The sequence below is a fragment of the Bos indicus x Bos taurus genome, chromosome 8 (genome assembly GCF_003369695.1).
Source record: "Bos indicus x Bos taurus breed Angus x Brahman F1 hybrid chromosome 8, Bos_hybrid_MaternalHap_v2.0, whole genome shotgun sequence".
Taxonomy (NCBI): domain Eukaryota; kingdom Metazoa; phylum Chordata; class Mammalia; order Artiodactyla; family Bovidae; genus Bos; species Bos indicus x Bos taurus.
The window spans coordinates 64,962,901-64,979,668 of NC_040083.1; the positions used below are offsets into that span (position 1 = coordinate 64,962,901).

Consider the following 16,768-nt stretch of genomic DNA (forward strand, 5'->3'; position numbering starts at 1 on the left):
AAATCCATGGAATGTATAATCCATGGGGTTGCAAAGGGTCGGACATGACTAAATGACTTTCACTGTTGATGGAATTGAGGTTGTTTCCATTGTTTTACTATTTCAAACTGTGCTTCTGTGAATATCCTTATACATAAAGCACTTCAGAGGAGAGCAGATCTATTGGGTGAATGCCCATAAGTGAAAAGGCTATAGCAGAGGGCAGATACATGAATAATTGTGAAATATATTGCTGGATTGCCTCCCTAGTATGTAGAGAGCCTGTCTCCCTCTTTAATCTTTAGGTTAAAGTGCTCACTCATATTAGTCTTAAATTGTATTTCTCTTAAATGAGTGACATTGAACATATTTTTATATGCTAGCAGCCCCTAGTATTTCCTGTTTGAAGAACTATCTTTTATCTTTGTTATTGGTGTTTTTGCCCAATGTTATTTTTATGTACTTGGATTTATCAACCTTAAGGTTTCTGCATTCTGTATCTTTCTTTGGAAAAAACTTCCCACTCCAATATTTTTAAAAATTGTCCATGATTTTTTTCTTCTGCTTTCATGGTTTTTTTTTTTTGGCCACACCATGAAGCTTATGGGATCTTAATTCCCCAAGTAGGAATTGAACGTTGGCCCTCAGCAGTGAGAACAAGGAGTCCTAACCACTGGACCACCAGGGAATTCCCTTAAAAAAAAAAATTTAGATCATTACTTCATCCAGTATTCATTTTGGAGTGAAAGTGATGTAAGAATCTTTTTTTTTTTTGTTTTCCCAGATGACCGTACAGTTGTCCCAACTCGTTTAATAATCCATCATTTCTGCAGGGATTTAAAGGGCCATTCTTCTCACAGACTGACTCTCTCCATTTGGAGATATATTTTTCATTTCATAAACATTAACTATCGGTAATCATGGGCTCAAACTTAGGAACCTCACAGAATATTATTTGCAGTGTTTTTTAGATAGGATTAAGGACTTACTTAGAACATGGGGAGGAAGAAAAGTGATCATATATTCTCAAAGCCCCTAATTTGTGAGAAAGTGAGCAAAACTGAGGAATAGACATGGTCAGCAGTGCAAAACACCAGATACCAGCTCCACCCTTGTTCTGTGCTCCTCAGAGAAAAAGGAACAGCCCTGGAGGACAGAAGATAGCCATGCCTGAGGAGTATTCCACATCTTAGAATGAGGTTTCCTCCTACTGCATAATGTCACCAGTTTAACTGTGCTCTGAATTACCTTCAGTTCAGTTCAGTTCAGTTCAGTTGCTCAGTCGTGTCCGACTCTTTGCGACCCCATGAATCATAGCACGCCAGGCCTCCCTGTCCATCACCATCTCCCAGAGTTCACTCAAACTCACGTCCATCGAGTCGGTGATGCCATCCAGCCATCTCATCCTCTGTCATCCCCTTTTTCCTCCTGCCCCCAATCCTTCCCAGCATCAGAGTCTTTTCCAATGAGTCAGTTCTTCGCATGAGGTGGCCAAAGTACTGGAGTTTCAGCTTTAGCATCATTCCTTCCAAAGAACACCCAGGGTTGATCTCCTTCAGAATGGACTGGTTGGATCTCCTTGCAGTCCAAGGGACTCTCAAGAGTCTTCTCCAACACCACAGTTCAAAAGCAGCAATTCTTTGGTGCTCAGCTTTCTTCACAGTCCAACTCTCACATCCATACATGACCACTGGAAAAACCATAGCCTTGACTAGACGGACCTTTGTTGGCAAAGTAATGTCTTTGCTTTTCAATATGCTATCTAGGTTGGTCATAACTTTCCTTCCAAGGAGTAAGCATCTTTTAATTTCATGGCTGCAGTCACCATCTGCAGTGATTTTGGAGCCCCTCAAAATAAAGTCTGCCACTGTTTCCACTGTTTCCCCATCTATTTCCCATGAAGTGATGGGACCAGATGCCATGATCTTCGTTTTCTGAATGTTGAGCTTTAAGCCAACTTTTTCACTCTCCTCTTTCACTTTCATCAAGAGGCTTTTTAGTTCCTCTTCACTTTCTACCATAAGGGTGGTGTCATCTGTGTATCTGAGGTCATTGATATTTCTCCCGGCAATCTTGATTCCAGCTTGTGCTTCTTCCAGCCCAGCGTTTCTCATGATGTACTGTGCATGTAAGTTAAATAAGCAGGGTTACCTTACAACACTTAAAAAAAAAATCTCCCTACTTCAGGTACACCCCCCTGGATTATGCTCTGCTTGGGGAGCGTCATGAAGTGATCCAGTTCATGTTGGAGCATGGTGCCCTGTCCATCGCAGCTATACAGGACATCGCTGCTTTCAAGATCCAGGCCGTCTACAAAGGGTACAAGGTCCGAAAAGCTTTCCGAGACCGGAAAAATCTCCTCATGAAGCATGAGCAGTTGAGAAAGGATGCTGCTGCCAAGTAAGTGTGAGCTCTAGAGACTGTGTTCTCACAACTCAGGCATCAGCGTGGAAGGGGGCACGGTGGTGGGAGTGGCCAGGAGAGGGAACCAGGAGGGAATCTGAAGTAACTGTGATCCCTACATCCACGTCACCTCCCCACTTCTGCTCACCAGTCCTTCAGGGGACTGAGGCCAACAGGAAGGACCACGGCCTTGTCTCCACTTGGTGGCTGTTCCTCTAGGTTAGTGCTCAGGGTTCTAACTCTGGGAGACATCACTGCCATACCCACCCATGGCGAGGAGCTGGGGGTGAGGGCCCTGCCTGCAGTGAGCCACAAAGGAGTATCTGATCCTCTCACCCTTCCTGCTTTCAAGAGAAACTCACGCCAATGTCTAGCCTGCTTCTACTAGACAAATATAGGTCTAGTTTTGATTTGATTAAAGCAACCAACTTGTATAAATAACTTGCTCTCCCCTACCAATTCCTGAAAAAATCCCTACTAACTAATGCAATTTATTCCAGAAATACTGATTGAATTCTTACTGCACATACAACACTCTTGACTTGAGCCTAAGGAGAAAATAGTACTTGCTTCGAGGACCTCACACTTGTTTGGGTAATGATATAGTGTGTGAAATAGTCATTTGTGCCTGTTATAAATCTGAAACTGTTAGTTGCTCAGCTATATCTGAGACCCTGTGGACTGTAGCTCACCAGAATTCTCTGTCCATGGGATTTTCCCAGCAAGGACAGTGGAGTGGGTTGCCATTTCCTTCTCCAGGGGATCTTCCCTGACCCAGGGATCAAACCTGGGTCTCCTGCATTGCAGGCAGATGCATTACCATCTGAGCCACCCAGGAAGTTTATTATACATTGTGATTGTTTTCACTGTGAGTGATTGATTTTAGATTATGTTTTTGTTTGGCTTTTCTGTTATACATATGTTGGGTATTTTAAATAGCAAGAGAGTATTGCATTAGCAGGTATAAAACCAAAACATCTGATAATAAAGATCACAGGAAGATTGTGTATGTGTGTGTGTGTGTGTGTGTGTGGCTGTGCTGGGTCTTCCTTACTATGCGGCTTTTTCTCTAGTTGCGGGGAGGTGGGCTACTCTTTTTGTGGTGCACAGACTTCTTTTTGAGATGGCTTCCCTTGTTGCAGAGCAGGGGCTTAAGGATGCATGGGCTTCAGTAGTTGTGGCTCCTGGGTGCTAGAGCTCAAGCTCAATAGTTGTGGCACACAGGCTTAGTTGCTCCACAGCATGTAGGATCTTCCCAGATCAAGGATCAAACCCATTGGCAGGCAGATTCTTTACCACTGAGCCATGAGGGAAGCCCTGTTCTTAACTCTTAGTTTCTGAAATCGATTGTTAAAAAAATTGTAAATGGGAGCTGTGTTTCCTGTGATAATCACTGAAATTACCAAAACTGAAAATGTTAGCTTCCTTTAGTTTTTCTCAGTCACAGTCTTCCCTTTATGGGTCATCATTATTGGGAGTAAATGAGTTTCTTAACACTTCTTAACCATCACCTCCTAATAGTCATTGTAGCATAGATCTCCAAGAGAAATGGTTGAGTTGAGGATTACTGATTTAATTTGTGTTCATTTTATTTCTCAAAAGTTATTCCTGAAAATGTGAGTCAGTGTTTCATTTTGGTTTTGAATTTGGTTTTAAGCAACAGAAATCAGAATGTGAAATTTAGCCTTTGCTGCTGCCACCTCATTGACTAAGACAGCCCAGACACATCACGTTGCCTCAACATACCCTCCCCAGCTTCTCATGTTAGGATGGCAGAAATCACCTTCCTTAAAGTAAGGGTGTCAAAGATTAAACTTAAAGTGATTTCTATTTTGCTGGCAGAGAAATTGATAGAGAGAGAAGTTGTAGTCATATTTTCTAAGGCTTTTTGCTTTTTTTTTTTTTAGGAAATACCTATAATCCATTTAAAAGCACTTTATAACTCATACTACACCTCCACTGTGTTGCCAAAATGAACACTACTGTAATCTACCTGCCAAAGCACAGAGCTGAATGCACATGAAAATAGGACTGTGTTTATGTTGATCGCTCTTTTTCCCTGAAGCTTCCTTTTTGCTGGGTTTTTGTTCACTCTCTAAGCTCAGATCCCCTCTCTTTCTGAACTCTCCCTTCGTACATCTTTTCAATTATACCACCACCACGTTGAAGTCAGCGCTACAGGCTAGCCCCTTAGACTTCTTTCCTTGCCATATTTTTTTCATTGAAAATACATCTTCTCTTAAAACTTAAATTACTTTATCTTTGCAGATAAACCCTTCATCTCTCTGACATCTTAATCTCCTGGAACTCTAATCCTAGATCATCAGCTCTCCACCGGGCACTTCCACTTTTCTGTCCTTTGTTACTTGCCACTGCGTCAGATCTTTGGACACTTCCATTTGCATGCCCTGTTGTCCCTGTCACTTCAGGCTCACTGTGTGAACCGTGCAATGCGTCACCACAGCTGTCTCTCTTTTCACCTCCTGATCTCCCTGCTAGTGCTGCCACCACCAGTTGTGCTAATTCCTCTTTCTGAAATGTCCTTTTGTGTCAATCCTTCTGTCCCACCACTCTACACAGGCGTCATTCGTGATGCTACGTCAGACCCTGTAACATTTTACTTGTGCTTATATCTCCAAGTCTCACCTTTCTCTCCACTAATTCCACCCTCCCACCCTCACCCCTGACATCTCAATCGTCTTGAACTTTCTTCACTTCCTCACTTACAGCTTTCCTTACACCCCCACGCTTTTGGGAGACCTGAGCTTCTTTCTGACTAGTGTATGAGACTCTGTCTCTTAGAGTTATGTAATCAAATCCAGTTTGGGTCACCCAGTTCAAGCTCTCATGATGCTCAAGTTCCTTTAATGGGAGGTTGTTCTGTGTCCTCAAAAAGTCAAGTGACAAGGAGTTCTGTGCCTCTAAGGCAGCACATTTCACTAGTGGACAGTTCTGTTGCCAGTGTTCTTGCCTGGAGAACCCCATGGACAGAGGAGCCTGGTGGGCTACAGTCCATGGGGTCACAAAGAATCGGACGTGACTGAGTGTCACACTGTTGGCAGGCGTTCTTTTCTCCCTTTTGATCTTGAGCTGCCCCTTGAAGCAAAAGAGAAAAGTCTAAATCCTCTTCCATAAACCAACTTCCAGATAATTAAAGAAGGTGCTCCTGATACTCGCACTCCGACTCCAGCTCTCCTTCTCACTTTGTAATAGATCCCCTTGCAGCCTGCTCCCCAAACATCTTCCGTTTGTCAGTGCCTTTCTTCAGGGTTGACCTTTAGTTCTGAATCTTCTGCTCGCCTGTGGTCTGATGCGTGAGAACACTTCCATCATTCCACTCCATGCTATTCCACTTCTCTGAGCCTCAGTTTCTCAATGAAAAGAAAATTTTTTAGTTCGGGACAGGTTTTGGGGCTCCATGAATGCCCTGAAACTGTAGGCAGTATTTTGTATGTTATGAGCGCATGTACATTTGGTGGGAGGAGAGGATCTATAGATTTTTATCACATTCTCTAAGATGGTTCATGAATCACAGAAAGATTTTTTTTTTAATTGGACTAAATGATATCTAAGGTTCCTTCCAGCTATAACATTCTATAAGTCAAAGGTCCTAAAACGCATGACATTTTCTTATTCCCTTGAGAGGAAGTCAAAGACCAAATATTACTAAGCCTGTGCTTCAGCAACAATGAAGAGATAGAATCTGACAGACCCTCCCCCCTCACCCCCCATCCAATGCAGTACCAACCGAAAAGGTTAGAGCCAAACCTTTTCTGTCTTCTGAGGTAATCAGTTTCCTCTCACTGGAAATGTTCCAGGAGAAATTGAATTATCATCTCTCCAGGATAAATATATAAGGAATTTTAAAAACTATATAAAAGAGCCGGGCTCTCAGATCTCTTCTGAGTCAAAGATTCTATGAGAGCTGTGCCCTCTGTCTGCCTGAAATAACCTTCTCTCACTTCCCTCCTTTCTAACTTTGACATTATTTCTATGTAACCTTTTTATTATCTTCCAGTTTAATTAGTCTCCCATATCCCCAACCCCCAGCTCTGGGTTAATACTTCTGTTTTAGCATGCATCATATCTCGAATTCAGCATCTGCAGGAGGTATGGGTCTGATTTCCCAACTAGATTGTCAGTTCCTGGAGAGCAGGGATTGTGTTAGGTACCTCCATACTTCTAGTGACTTAAAGCCTTTGATATGTTTCTTGTTCTTCAGTCACTAAGTCCTGTCTGACTCTTTGCGATCCCATGGACTGTAGCATGTCAGGCTCCTCTATACTCCACCATCAGAGTTTGTTCAAATTCATGTCCATTGAATTGGTGATAACATCCAATCATCTCATCCTCTGTCACCATCTTCTCCTCCTGCCCTCAGTCTTTCCTAGCATCAGAGTCTTTTCCAGTGAGTTGGCTCTTTGCATCAGGTGACCAAAGTGTTGGAGCTTCAGCCTTAGTCCTCCCAGTGAATATTCAGGGTTGATTTCCTTTAGGATTGACTGGTTTTACTCTTTGTTGCCCAGTGGATTCTCAAGAGGCTTCTCTGGCACCACAATTCGAAGGCACCAATTCTTTGGTGCTCAGCCTTCTTTATGGTCCAACTCTCATATCCCTATGTTCTTACTTGGTCAGCAATGTCTGACTCTTTGCGGCCCCTTAGACTGTAGCCCACCAGGCTCCTCTGTCCATGGGATTTTCCAGGCAAGAATACTACAGTGAGTGTCCATTTCCTTCTCCAATATCCCTGTGTGACTATGGAAAAACCATAGCTTTCACTATATGGACCTTTGTCAGCGAAGTGATGTCTCTGCTTTTTAATAGCAAGCATGTAATAATAAAGAATCTGCCTGCAAAGCAGGAGATCCAGGTTCGATCCCTGGGTTGGGAAGATCCCCTGGAGGAGAAAATGGGAACCCACTCCAGTATTCTTGCCTGGAGAATCACATGGACAGTGGAGCCTGGCAGGCTACAGTCCATAGGGTCATAAAAAGTTGGACATGACTGAAGTGACTTAACACACACGCAAGAGAGGCTTGAGAGATGTGATTAATATGGCTTCTACAGAAAAAGGGGTTGTGTGGTTTCAACAATGAGCATTTCCTGAAAATATCATCAGGCCCAGCCCTGTAACTCCTAGATGGTGAGGCATTCATGCCACACCCACATTTCTTCACTTACAGCCAGAACCAGTGACAGCTTAACAGCTTTACCTGTCAATAAAATAAAAATGATTACTTATATTGATATAGTGCTTTACAGTTTACAAAATTCTTGTACATTAAACCCTTACAATAACTCAGTAAAGTAAACAAGGCAACTGTCCTTAAACTCATTTCATGCAGGGGATGGTAACACCGATTAACTTGCCTGAAATCACTCAGCTAGTAAGGGAGGAGGTTGGCACATGGATCTCAGTCTTACCCTAAGCCAGGGTTCCTGCCATGGCTTGGTTCTGGGGAACAACCCCCAGCCATGCTTGTGCAGTAGGCTCTCCAGATCCTAGCACTATCTGATAGGCTGGCATGGAAGGGCCCTGCTTCTTTTCTCTGACTTATATGCAATATGTAACTGTTGGTGCCAAAGGTCACCAGGCCCCCCATCAGCTTTTGTCTTAACCCAGCGCTCACTCAGCTGTGCATGTTGTCTCCAATGGCTGTTAAGAGAGTGGCACCAAGCTGCCACCATCAATTCTGCAACATGGTTCAGGAAAAATCTTCTTATGACTCAGAGCTAACCTAGCAGAGCATACCAGTATCCTCCCAAATCCTTGAGAAAGTTAAGAAAATTAGTTGGCCCCAAGCCTACACCAGGACTATGACCAAGAAAGTCACCAGGGCAAATGCAGGTGTAATCAGTGCAACAGCAGGACACGCTAACTTAACCTTCCTTTTCTGTGGAAACCATTTTAATCACATCTCTCAAACCTCTCTTAGTCCTGTATTCATGGCACTGGCAACTTGAGTACTCATGAATGAGAATGAGCTGCTTTATTTCTGTGGTGTCTGGCAGAATTGCTTTCTTTTTGATGAAACTGGACAACTATTAATACAACTCTCTGTGGAAGCCACACAGTGGGGTAGGGAAAAAAAAACTCCATCAACTTCCAGGACTTAAACTTTCCAGACCCAGAGGCAAGAATGTGCTGTGTTGTGCAAACAGATGCCTCCAATGCTGAGATGCTGAAGCTGTGGAACATTCAAGTCGTTGAAGTTACTGCCCTTGACCTAGTTCTCTGCACGACAAGCAATCTTTTGATATTTTGGTTTCTTTTTTCCTTCTTCTTTTTTTTATTGAGGATAATTGCTTTACAATGTTGTGTTGGCCTCCACCACACAATAAGGGGAATTAGTCACAACTACACATTTCTCCTCTCCCTCTTGAGCCTCCCTCTCCTCTCTCATCCCACCCCTCTAGGTCATCACAGAGAGCTGGGCTGTGCTCCTTGTGTTCTATGGCAGCTTCCCAGTAACTCTGTTTTACACATGATAGTCTATATCTGTCACTGGTACTTTCTCAATTCTACCCTACCCTCTCTTTTCCGCACTATACCCACAAGTCTGTTCTCTGTATCTGCCTGTCCGTTTCTTCCTTATAAATAGGTTCATCAGTACTGTTTTTCTAGATTTCATATATATGCATTCATATACAGTATTCGTTTTTCTCCTTCTGACTTCACTCTAGGTCCATCCACTCACTACAACTGACCCACATTCGTTCCTTGGAAAAGTTTTCAATTAGCAATAACTGCAGCTCGGATAAACCTCATTGGCTATGATGATAACTGCCACAGTGCAGAGCTCACTTGGTTTCTTATCAGCCTTTTTTCTTTTTTTTTTTTGCTGTTGTCATCTCGGCTACTCATTTGTCAAGTCCTCTCCTTGGGTCTTAGATCTGTCTTGGGAGAGTTCCAGGGTATATCTCTGCCCCACTACAGCCCTTCAGAGATTTGCACCAGCAAAGTACGCCTCTGGTCTTTTTTCCTCTGGGGGAAACAACCCCCGTTCCTCTAGCCCATCCTTTGGAGACCCTCTTCACCCTGTGGCGGACAGCACCTGAAGCAGATGTCAGAGATCTGATGATCCCTGGTTGGCTTTCTCACATTTTTATACTGTGAGCCTCTAGGGAGTGGTTCAAATTGCTCTAGAAAGACAGTACAAGCCAGACTAATTGGTGGCCCATCAGAAGCTGTTGTCTGGCTGATTTCCCTTAGAGAAAAAGGGGAGGAAAATGTGGGACTGGTTAAGATTCTGCCATCTTAATAAATTTCCAGCTAAAATGTTGCTTGCTGTGTCATGGCCAGGGTTTTTTTTCCTCTTTAAGATTTCATGTAAAGTAGAATAACTTTAGTTTGTCCTCTTTTATTTGTTTCCTGAACTTTACAAAAATAGGTCAAGTGTATAGCATGGCCCATCCTGAAGATTAAAGATCTTTGACATTCTGCAATAAGTTAGTCAGAGAAAACACACTGAAATTTTAGGATAATTATTGATTCTAAGAGTTCAGGACTAAAAGCTAAGCTAGAAGCTAACTTGAAGTGCTGTTAATGGTCACTTTGATGTGGTGTTGCCACTTTCTTCTTATGACTCAGTTCATTTTTTACATGATAGAAGAAGATTGAAATTCTTAAAAATTGATTTTGTGAGGTGAATTTTACAGGACGAAGTAAAGCTGCCAAGTCCAGCTCAGCTCTGTATATAGTTTTGCACGTAACATTAGGCAAGTCACTAAGCTCTCTGCCTCAGTTTCCTTATCTGGCAAATAAGAGCCTGGCCTCAGTGAACTGAGATTCTTTCAGCATCTTAGACTCTAAGCAGTGGTTCTGGACCTTTTTTCCCCAGGGCAACTAACACACACACACACACACACACACACACACACACACACACACACAGAGGATCATGTTCTGTTCTCAGGAGCTGTTTCCTGTGTGTGTGTCTCTGTGGTGGTGGTTGTGGTGATTGTGGTGATTGTGGTGGTTGTTGCTTTTTGTTTCAAGGAGGCAGTATAGATAAAATAGGATGCAGGTCAGGCATAATTCCTAGTTTTAATCCCCCCTCCTTCTCCTCAGGATCACAACTTTTACATCAAGAACCACAGCTCTCGTGAAATGCACATTTGTGGAATGTGTGCATTGAAAGATTTTTTAAAGTGCAAAATGCATCAGTTTTTGAAAAACATTAATTCTGTTCATCAGCTGAGGGTGTAATTATATATTTTCCTGGTTACATTCTTTCTCCCGGCTTACTGAGTTCTACCACAATGAAAAACCAACCCCTTTGCAAACCTCCCCCTCCAGAGGAGTCTTAAAAAGGCAGCGCTCCCCATGTGCTGGCCAGCCTGATCACTCTGAAAGGCTGAGCTCCCCACGTGCTGGCCAGCCTGATCGCTCTGAAAGGCTGGGTCCCCTGTTTGTCCCATGGCTGTCCTCGTGGGAGGCCCAGAAAGGTCTGCAGTGACAAAGTTTGCCCCCCCAGGGCTAATTGTACAGCGGCTTCTTGGAATTGAAAAGGAGAGCTGTTTGGTCTCCTAAAACAAAGCGAAATAAATGACTGCTCAAATAACAAAGTCTAGGTTATCACCTCAAAGGCCCCGTTGATGGCAGTGATATATCCACGCAGGTGCCAAGCTGGGCAACCCCACACGCCTGTCTGTCTGCAGGACCAACATTCTCATCCAGCCTCGTAAAGAGAGCAGCTCCCCACCTCCCTGCCAGGAGCAAGGCTGTTATCAATTAGCAGCACCTCTGCCACCCAGATACTTCCACCTTCTTCTGAAAGCAGGCTTCTCCCAGACGAATCGCCCTGAAACGGCACCGCCCGTGTGAATCGCAGGCACTGAGGATGACAGGCTCTCCGGCTCGCCTGTCGATTGCAGTGCAGCATATGCCAGTGTCAGTGCTTTGAGAGGCCTGTAACAAGACTACAGCTGAATGAGAACGTTCGAGCTGCACTGGAGTCAGCACGACCCACCGGAGCACTGTCTCTGGGGTGGCACCCAGTGGGAACCTAGCAGGAGGGCTTCACAACACAGGCCAAGAGACCTTCAGAAGGGGAGTTGGGTTGACCAGGCTTTCTGTTTAAGTGTGACTCAGGTATCTGTCATCTGGTCTTCCCTGTCCCTTGAGATATAAATAAGCTTTGCTTCACATTGCACAGTCTGTGGAAATCTGAATTCTGTGACTTCCTGGGGGCTTGGGGTCTCTGTCTCAGCTCTTGCTTCTATGTCTGGGACCTTAGCCCTGCAACTTTCATGTTGCTTATGAAAAGGCATGTATGAGCATGGGACCTTCCAGAAAACTGGTGTCATCAGGAAGATTCCCATTTCATATCCCATAATGGTATAATTAACAGTGCACCTGAGGATAGTTAACAGTCTGCATGAGACTTGCCTGTTCTCTTAAGCTTTGCTTCTCAGGGTGTGGTCAGAGGCCCTATAGTACCTGTATGACCTGGGTGCTTGATAGAAATACAATATCTTGAGCCCGACCCCAGGCCTGGCAAGTCAGCATCTAGGTTTTACCAAGATCCCAGGAGATCCCATTCCTTAAAGTATGTGAATCACGGATCTAAAGTCCTTGGCTGTCCCCTCACCCTGGGCGGATTCTCTGTCCCACTCTTGCTCCACGCGGTACCCAGTCTTTCATTTCCTCTTCCTCCTCCATTCTCTCTCTTGTTCTTCATCTCTTCCCTCCCTGTCAGGAACTACAAATAAATTCTTTGTATCCTAAGAGATCAGGCCTCTTCTCTGGAGCCTCAAAGTCAGTCATCACCTAGGCCCTGAGGGTCTCTTCTACCAGCACTCAATCCTGTCCTCAAGCTTATTAAAATATTTGTGTAAACAAGGCCCCCAACTAAGAGGGACCCTGATACCAGATACTCTGATAAAAGAAATCTCTCCATCTCATTATAAAACATAGCCCTGATTTTATCAAGACATTCCAAAAGTGAAAAGTAAAAAACTATTGGTCACTCAGTCGTGTCTGGCTCTTTGTGACCCCATGGACTGCAACCTGCCAGGCTCCTCTGTCCATGGCATTCTCCAGGAAAGAATACTGGAGTGGGTAACCATTTCCTTCTCCAAGGGATCTTTTTGACCCAGGGATCAAACCTTAGTCTCCTGCTTTGAAGGCAGATTCTTTACCATTTGAGCCACTGGGGCTTTCACAAGACATCCAAACAGACTCTTAAATCAGTTCAGGATTATTAGCTATCATATAAGTGCTTCTCAGGTGGCACTAATGGTAAAGAATCCACCTGCCAATGCAGGAGATGCAAGAGATTTAGGCTCAATCCCTAGCTCAGGAAGATCCCCTGAGGCAGGAAATGACAACCCACTCCAGTATTCTTGCCTGGAAAACTCCATGACAAAGGAGTCTGGCGGGCTACAATCCTTGGGGTTGCAAAGAGTCAGACAAAACTGAGCACACATGCGCACGCACACGAGCTGTCCTACAAGCCTTAGACCTGGAGAAGTTGGGTCTTCGACAGGAAAGTGACTTACTCAAGGTCTATTTGCGTATTTTTTCACGTCATCGTTAAGGTTTGCCAGTGGTCTTTTTAGTGAATAGAAGATTAAAGGTTATCCCTCTGCTTATCATTCTCAGTTGCGTTCTGATGTACTTTCTGGAACAGGAGAAAAGAGTGTAGTTACAGCTCCAGGGATCACTAGCTTGGGGACACAAACCGTGGGATCCTGCTGTATCTCAGCAAACAGTTTCATGTCATGTGTGTCCCCGCTGGGCACAGGTTGAACTATAAGGTTCTTTCCAGCTCCATCATCCTTTCAGATAGAAAAGTCAGGAATCTGTGAAATTGTGAATTACCAAATCCCCCCTGTGTTGTGGTAGCTCCTTTTAAAAATCAAATCTCACTCAGGAATACTTGAATAGGTAACGCTCTGAGTTTTTTCCTCTCTGCCCTTGGTTTTGTTCCCAGGAAACGAGAAGAAGAAAACAAGCGAAGAGAGGCAGAACAGCAGAAAGGAAGGCTAAGCCCAGATTCCTGCAGACCCCATGCTCCTCTCTGTCTGCCCAGAACCCAAGCTGAGCCCCACAGACAGAGCCGGGCCCCCAGCAAACAGCCCCCCTGCAGCGACAAGGCCCAAGGCCCTGAGCGGAAAGCCTGCAGACGATCTCCAGGTAGAGGGTCTCCAAGCAGAGCCCCCCAGAAGGAGCAGCAGCTCTCCTCAGACTTGCAGAGAACAGAACCCAGAAAACCAAATGGTAAGTGTATTGCCTTGCGATTCAGCGCTAACCCATGGACTGTGGGCTCTTTTGTTTCATATTATGTAGACCATTTACATTTAAGGTAATTATGTCAGCACTTAAGTCTGCCACTGTATCATTTATTTTGTTTATTTTTTCTGTTTCTCTTTTCTTCCCTTCCTGTTGTATTTCCTCAAATTCTTTCTTCGCATGGGATCATTATATAGCAGTCCCCTTACCCATGTTAATTAAAATGCCTCTTATGTTTTAGCTCTCAGAGTGAATGCTCCTTCCTCTGACACTCATGCATTCCCACCAAATGAAGCTTTTTTTTCCCTTCTGTGTGCTCCCACAGCTTTCCTGTGCATCCTTAATGTAAAGATCATCACCTTGCACTGTTAGTGGATTACTGGCTTACTTGTCTGTTTTTTCCACTAGACTATACAACCTGTAAAATCAGGATTGCATCAGTTATCTAATGCTGTGTAACAGACTACCCTAAAACTAAGTGATTTACAATATTCTGTGGGTGGGTCTTGCAGTTCCTCTTCAGGCATCATCTACACTCACTCGTGTGGCTACATTCAGGTCAAGGTCAGCTGAATTGGTTGGTCTAAGATGGACTGACTTGAATATCTGGCAGTTGATAGTGGCTGTCAGCTGGGATTCCTTGACTCTTTTACATGGCCTTTCATCCTCCCATAGGCTAGACTGGCTTCCTTACACAGTGGTCTTGGACATCATTCTAACAAAGCACAAGAAAAAGCTATAAGACTTCTTGAGGAATAGGCTCAAGAATGTGCACACCACATTTTGTTGATCAAAGCAAGTTGTATGACCATCCCAGACTAAATAACATAAAGAAATAGAATCCATCTTTGCATACTAAGATGGGACTAATTTTTGGCTATTAAACAATCTATCACAGTTACTTTTTGGCCACAGATTATTCACATTTCTCCCACATGTAAAATGTTTTACCCCTTATCTTTAGGACCCAAAAATCTCATCCCAGTTAACACATCAAGTTTGAAGTCTGGGATCTTGAGACCTGTGTGAGATTCCCCATGAATCTTTCTGATTCAGAGAACAGTCAACAAGAACACACATTGGCCCACACATGCATCCAGTAAGCAGTGGTGAGATAGGAACAGAATCCCAGGTGGCTCAGAGGTAAAGAATCCACCTACTAGTGCAGGAGATTTGGACTTGATCTCTGGGTTGAGAAGATCCCCTAGAAAAGGAAATGGCAACCCACTCCAGTATTCTTGCCTGGGAAATTTCATGGACTGAGGAGCCTGGCAGGCTACAGTCCATGGGGTCAGAAAGAGTCAGACACGACTGAACAACTGTGGATGCACACAAACCACAATAGATACTCCTGTTCCAAAAGAGGAGAAATTGGTACATAGCAGTCACTGCTGCTGCTGCTATTAAGTCGCTTCAGTCGTGTCCGACTCTGTGCGACGCCATAGACGGCAGCCGACCAGGCTCCGCCGTCCCTGGGATTCTCTAGCCAAGAACACTGGGGTGAGTTGTCATTTCCTTCTCCAATGCGTGAAAGTGAAAAGTGAAAGGGAAGTTACTCAGTCACGTCCGACTCTTCACAACCCCATGGACTGCAGCCCATCAGGCTCCTCCATCCATGGGATTTTGCATGTAAGAGTACTAGAGTGGGGTGCCATTGCCTTCTCCATAGCAGTCACTAGTCCATAGCAGTTCTGAAAGCCACCTGGTTATACATTAGCAAGGCTCCTACTCTGAGGTATGAAATATGCCTTGATTAAGGTCTGGTTTTACTCCTCTGTGTGTTTTCTATGCCATGTTCGTCTTGGCTCTGGGCTGTGCCACCTGGGTTCTTGGCCCTGCTGAGAAGTCTTCCTTTTCAATGAGACGTAGCCCATATTTGCAGCTGAGTAGCTTTCATAGCCTGTTTCCAGCATAAGAGAAATTGAGGCCCCAGAGGCTCCTTTGTGTTTGAAACTGCCTCCATAGGTCAAGCTGGTGGTACTCTCAGTGATACAATTATTTCAGAAATATTCATGGGTTTCCTGTGAATCTGATTGAGTTCATTTCATGTTCCAAAACCACATCAATGATTATTTTTCAAATAGGCCTTTCTCTACTTTGGGTGGCTCAGGCTACTATGGAAAAATGCCCTTGAGATTCTTAGAAGTTCTTTTGTCTAGCTAAAAGTTCTTTCTTTATCTTATTTCTTTCTCTGTGTGTGTGTGCTAAGTTGCTTCAGTCATATGCAACTCTATGCGACCCTATAACTGTAGCCTGCCAGACTTCTCTGTCCATGAGTGTTCTCCAGGCAAGAATACTAGAGTGGGTTGCCATGTCCTCCTCCAGGGACCTAACCTGAGTCTCTTATGTCTCCTGCACTGGCACATAGGTTCTTTACCACTAGCACCACCTGGGAAGCCCTCTTTCTCTCCACACTTTATCATATGCAGCTAAAAACTTCCATTTGATATTTTCTTCAACATTCCTCCTGGAAAACTCCTAAGCCATAACTATAAGTTCATTAGGTGTATTTTCTGTCTTCCAAGTTACTGCAGGTTGCCAGTTATCATACCACTGAGCTACATGGTTCTCTTTTGTCCAGACTCCTGTAGCGACTCCTATAGCAACTTCCTATAGCACTTCTCTAGTCTTCACTAATAGTTTCTTCATTGTCTTTCTAACCTCTGCTCACCTGCCAGTCCCAAAGTCAGTGCTTTGGGTTTTTGCTAGGCCAGCAAGCCTCTTTTTTAGGTATCAGTTTCTGTATTGATTATCTCTAGTGGCATAACACCCCACCCTCCAAACTAAGTGGCTTAAAACAATGCTTTATTATTTCTCACAGTTCTGTGAGTTGGTTAGGCAGTTCCTCTACTGGATCAGCTGGGCTTGCTTTCGTAGCCGCTAGAAGGGTGGTCAGGCTAGAAAGTCCTGATGTCTTCCTTCACATTTCTGACAATTGGCGCTGGCTGTTGGCGGTTGGTGTCTCAGTTCTCTTCTACATGCCCTTTCATCCTCCAGTAAGGTAGATCATCTTACTTTCATACTGTTCTCAGGGCGGTGTCCTGAAAAAGGAAAGCAGAAGCCACAGGCCCTTTTGAGGCCTGAGTTCCAGAACTATCACATCCCTTCTACCACATTCTGTGGATTAGAGCAATTCACAAGGCCAGCCCA

The 16,768-nt window shown here is 44.2% G+C and overlaps 1 protein-coding gene across 6 annotated transcripts in view; it reads left to right on the forward strand.

Moving 5' to 3' along the window:
* Window positions 1-16,768, forward strand: part of INVS (inversin) — a 137,531-nt gene that overhangs the window by 98,496 nt on the left and 22,267 nt on the right. For all 6 annotated transcript variants that reach the window (XM_027549767.1, XM_027549768.1, XM_027549765.1 and 3 more), the window contains 2 exons: window positions 2,167-2,379; window positions 13,320-13,606. In XM_027549767.1, the coding sequence (XP_027405568.1) occupies window positions 2,167-2,379; window positions 13,320-13,606 (500 nt within the window). The remainder of the gene's footprint in view (window positions 1-2,166; window positions 2,380-13,319; window positions 13,607-16,768) is intronic.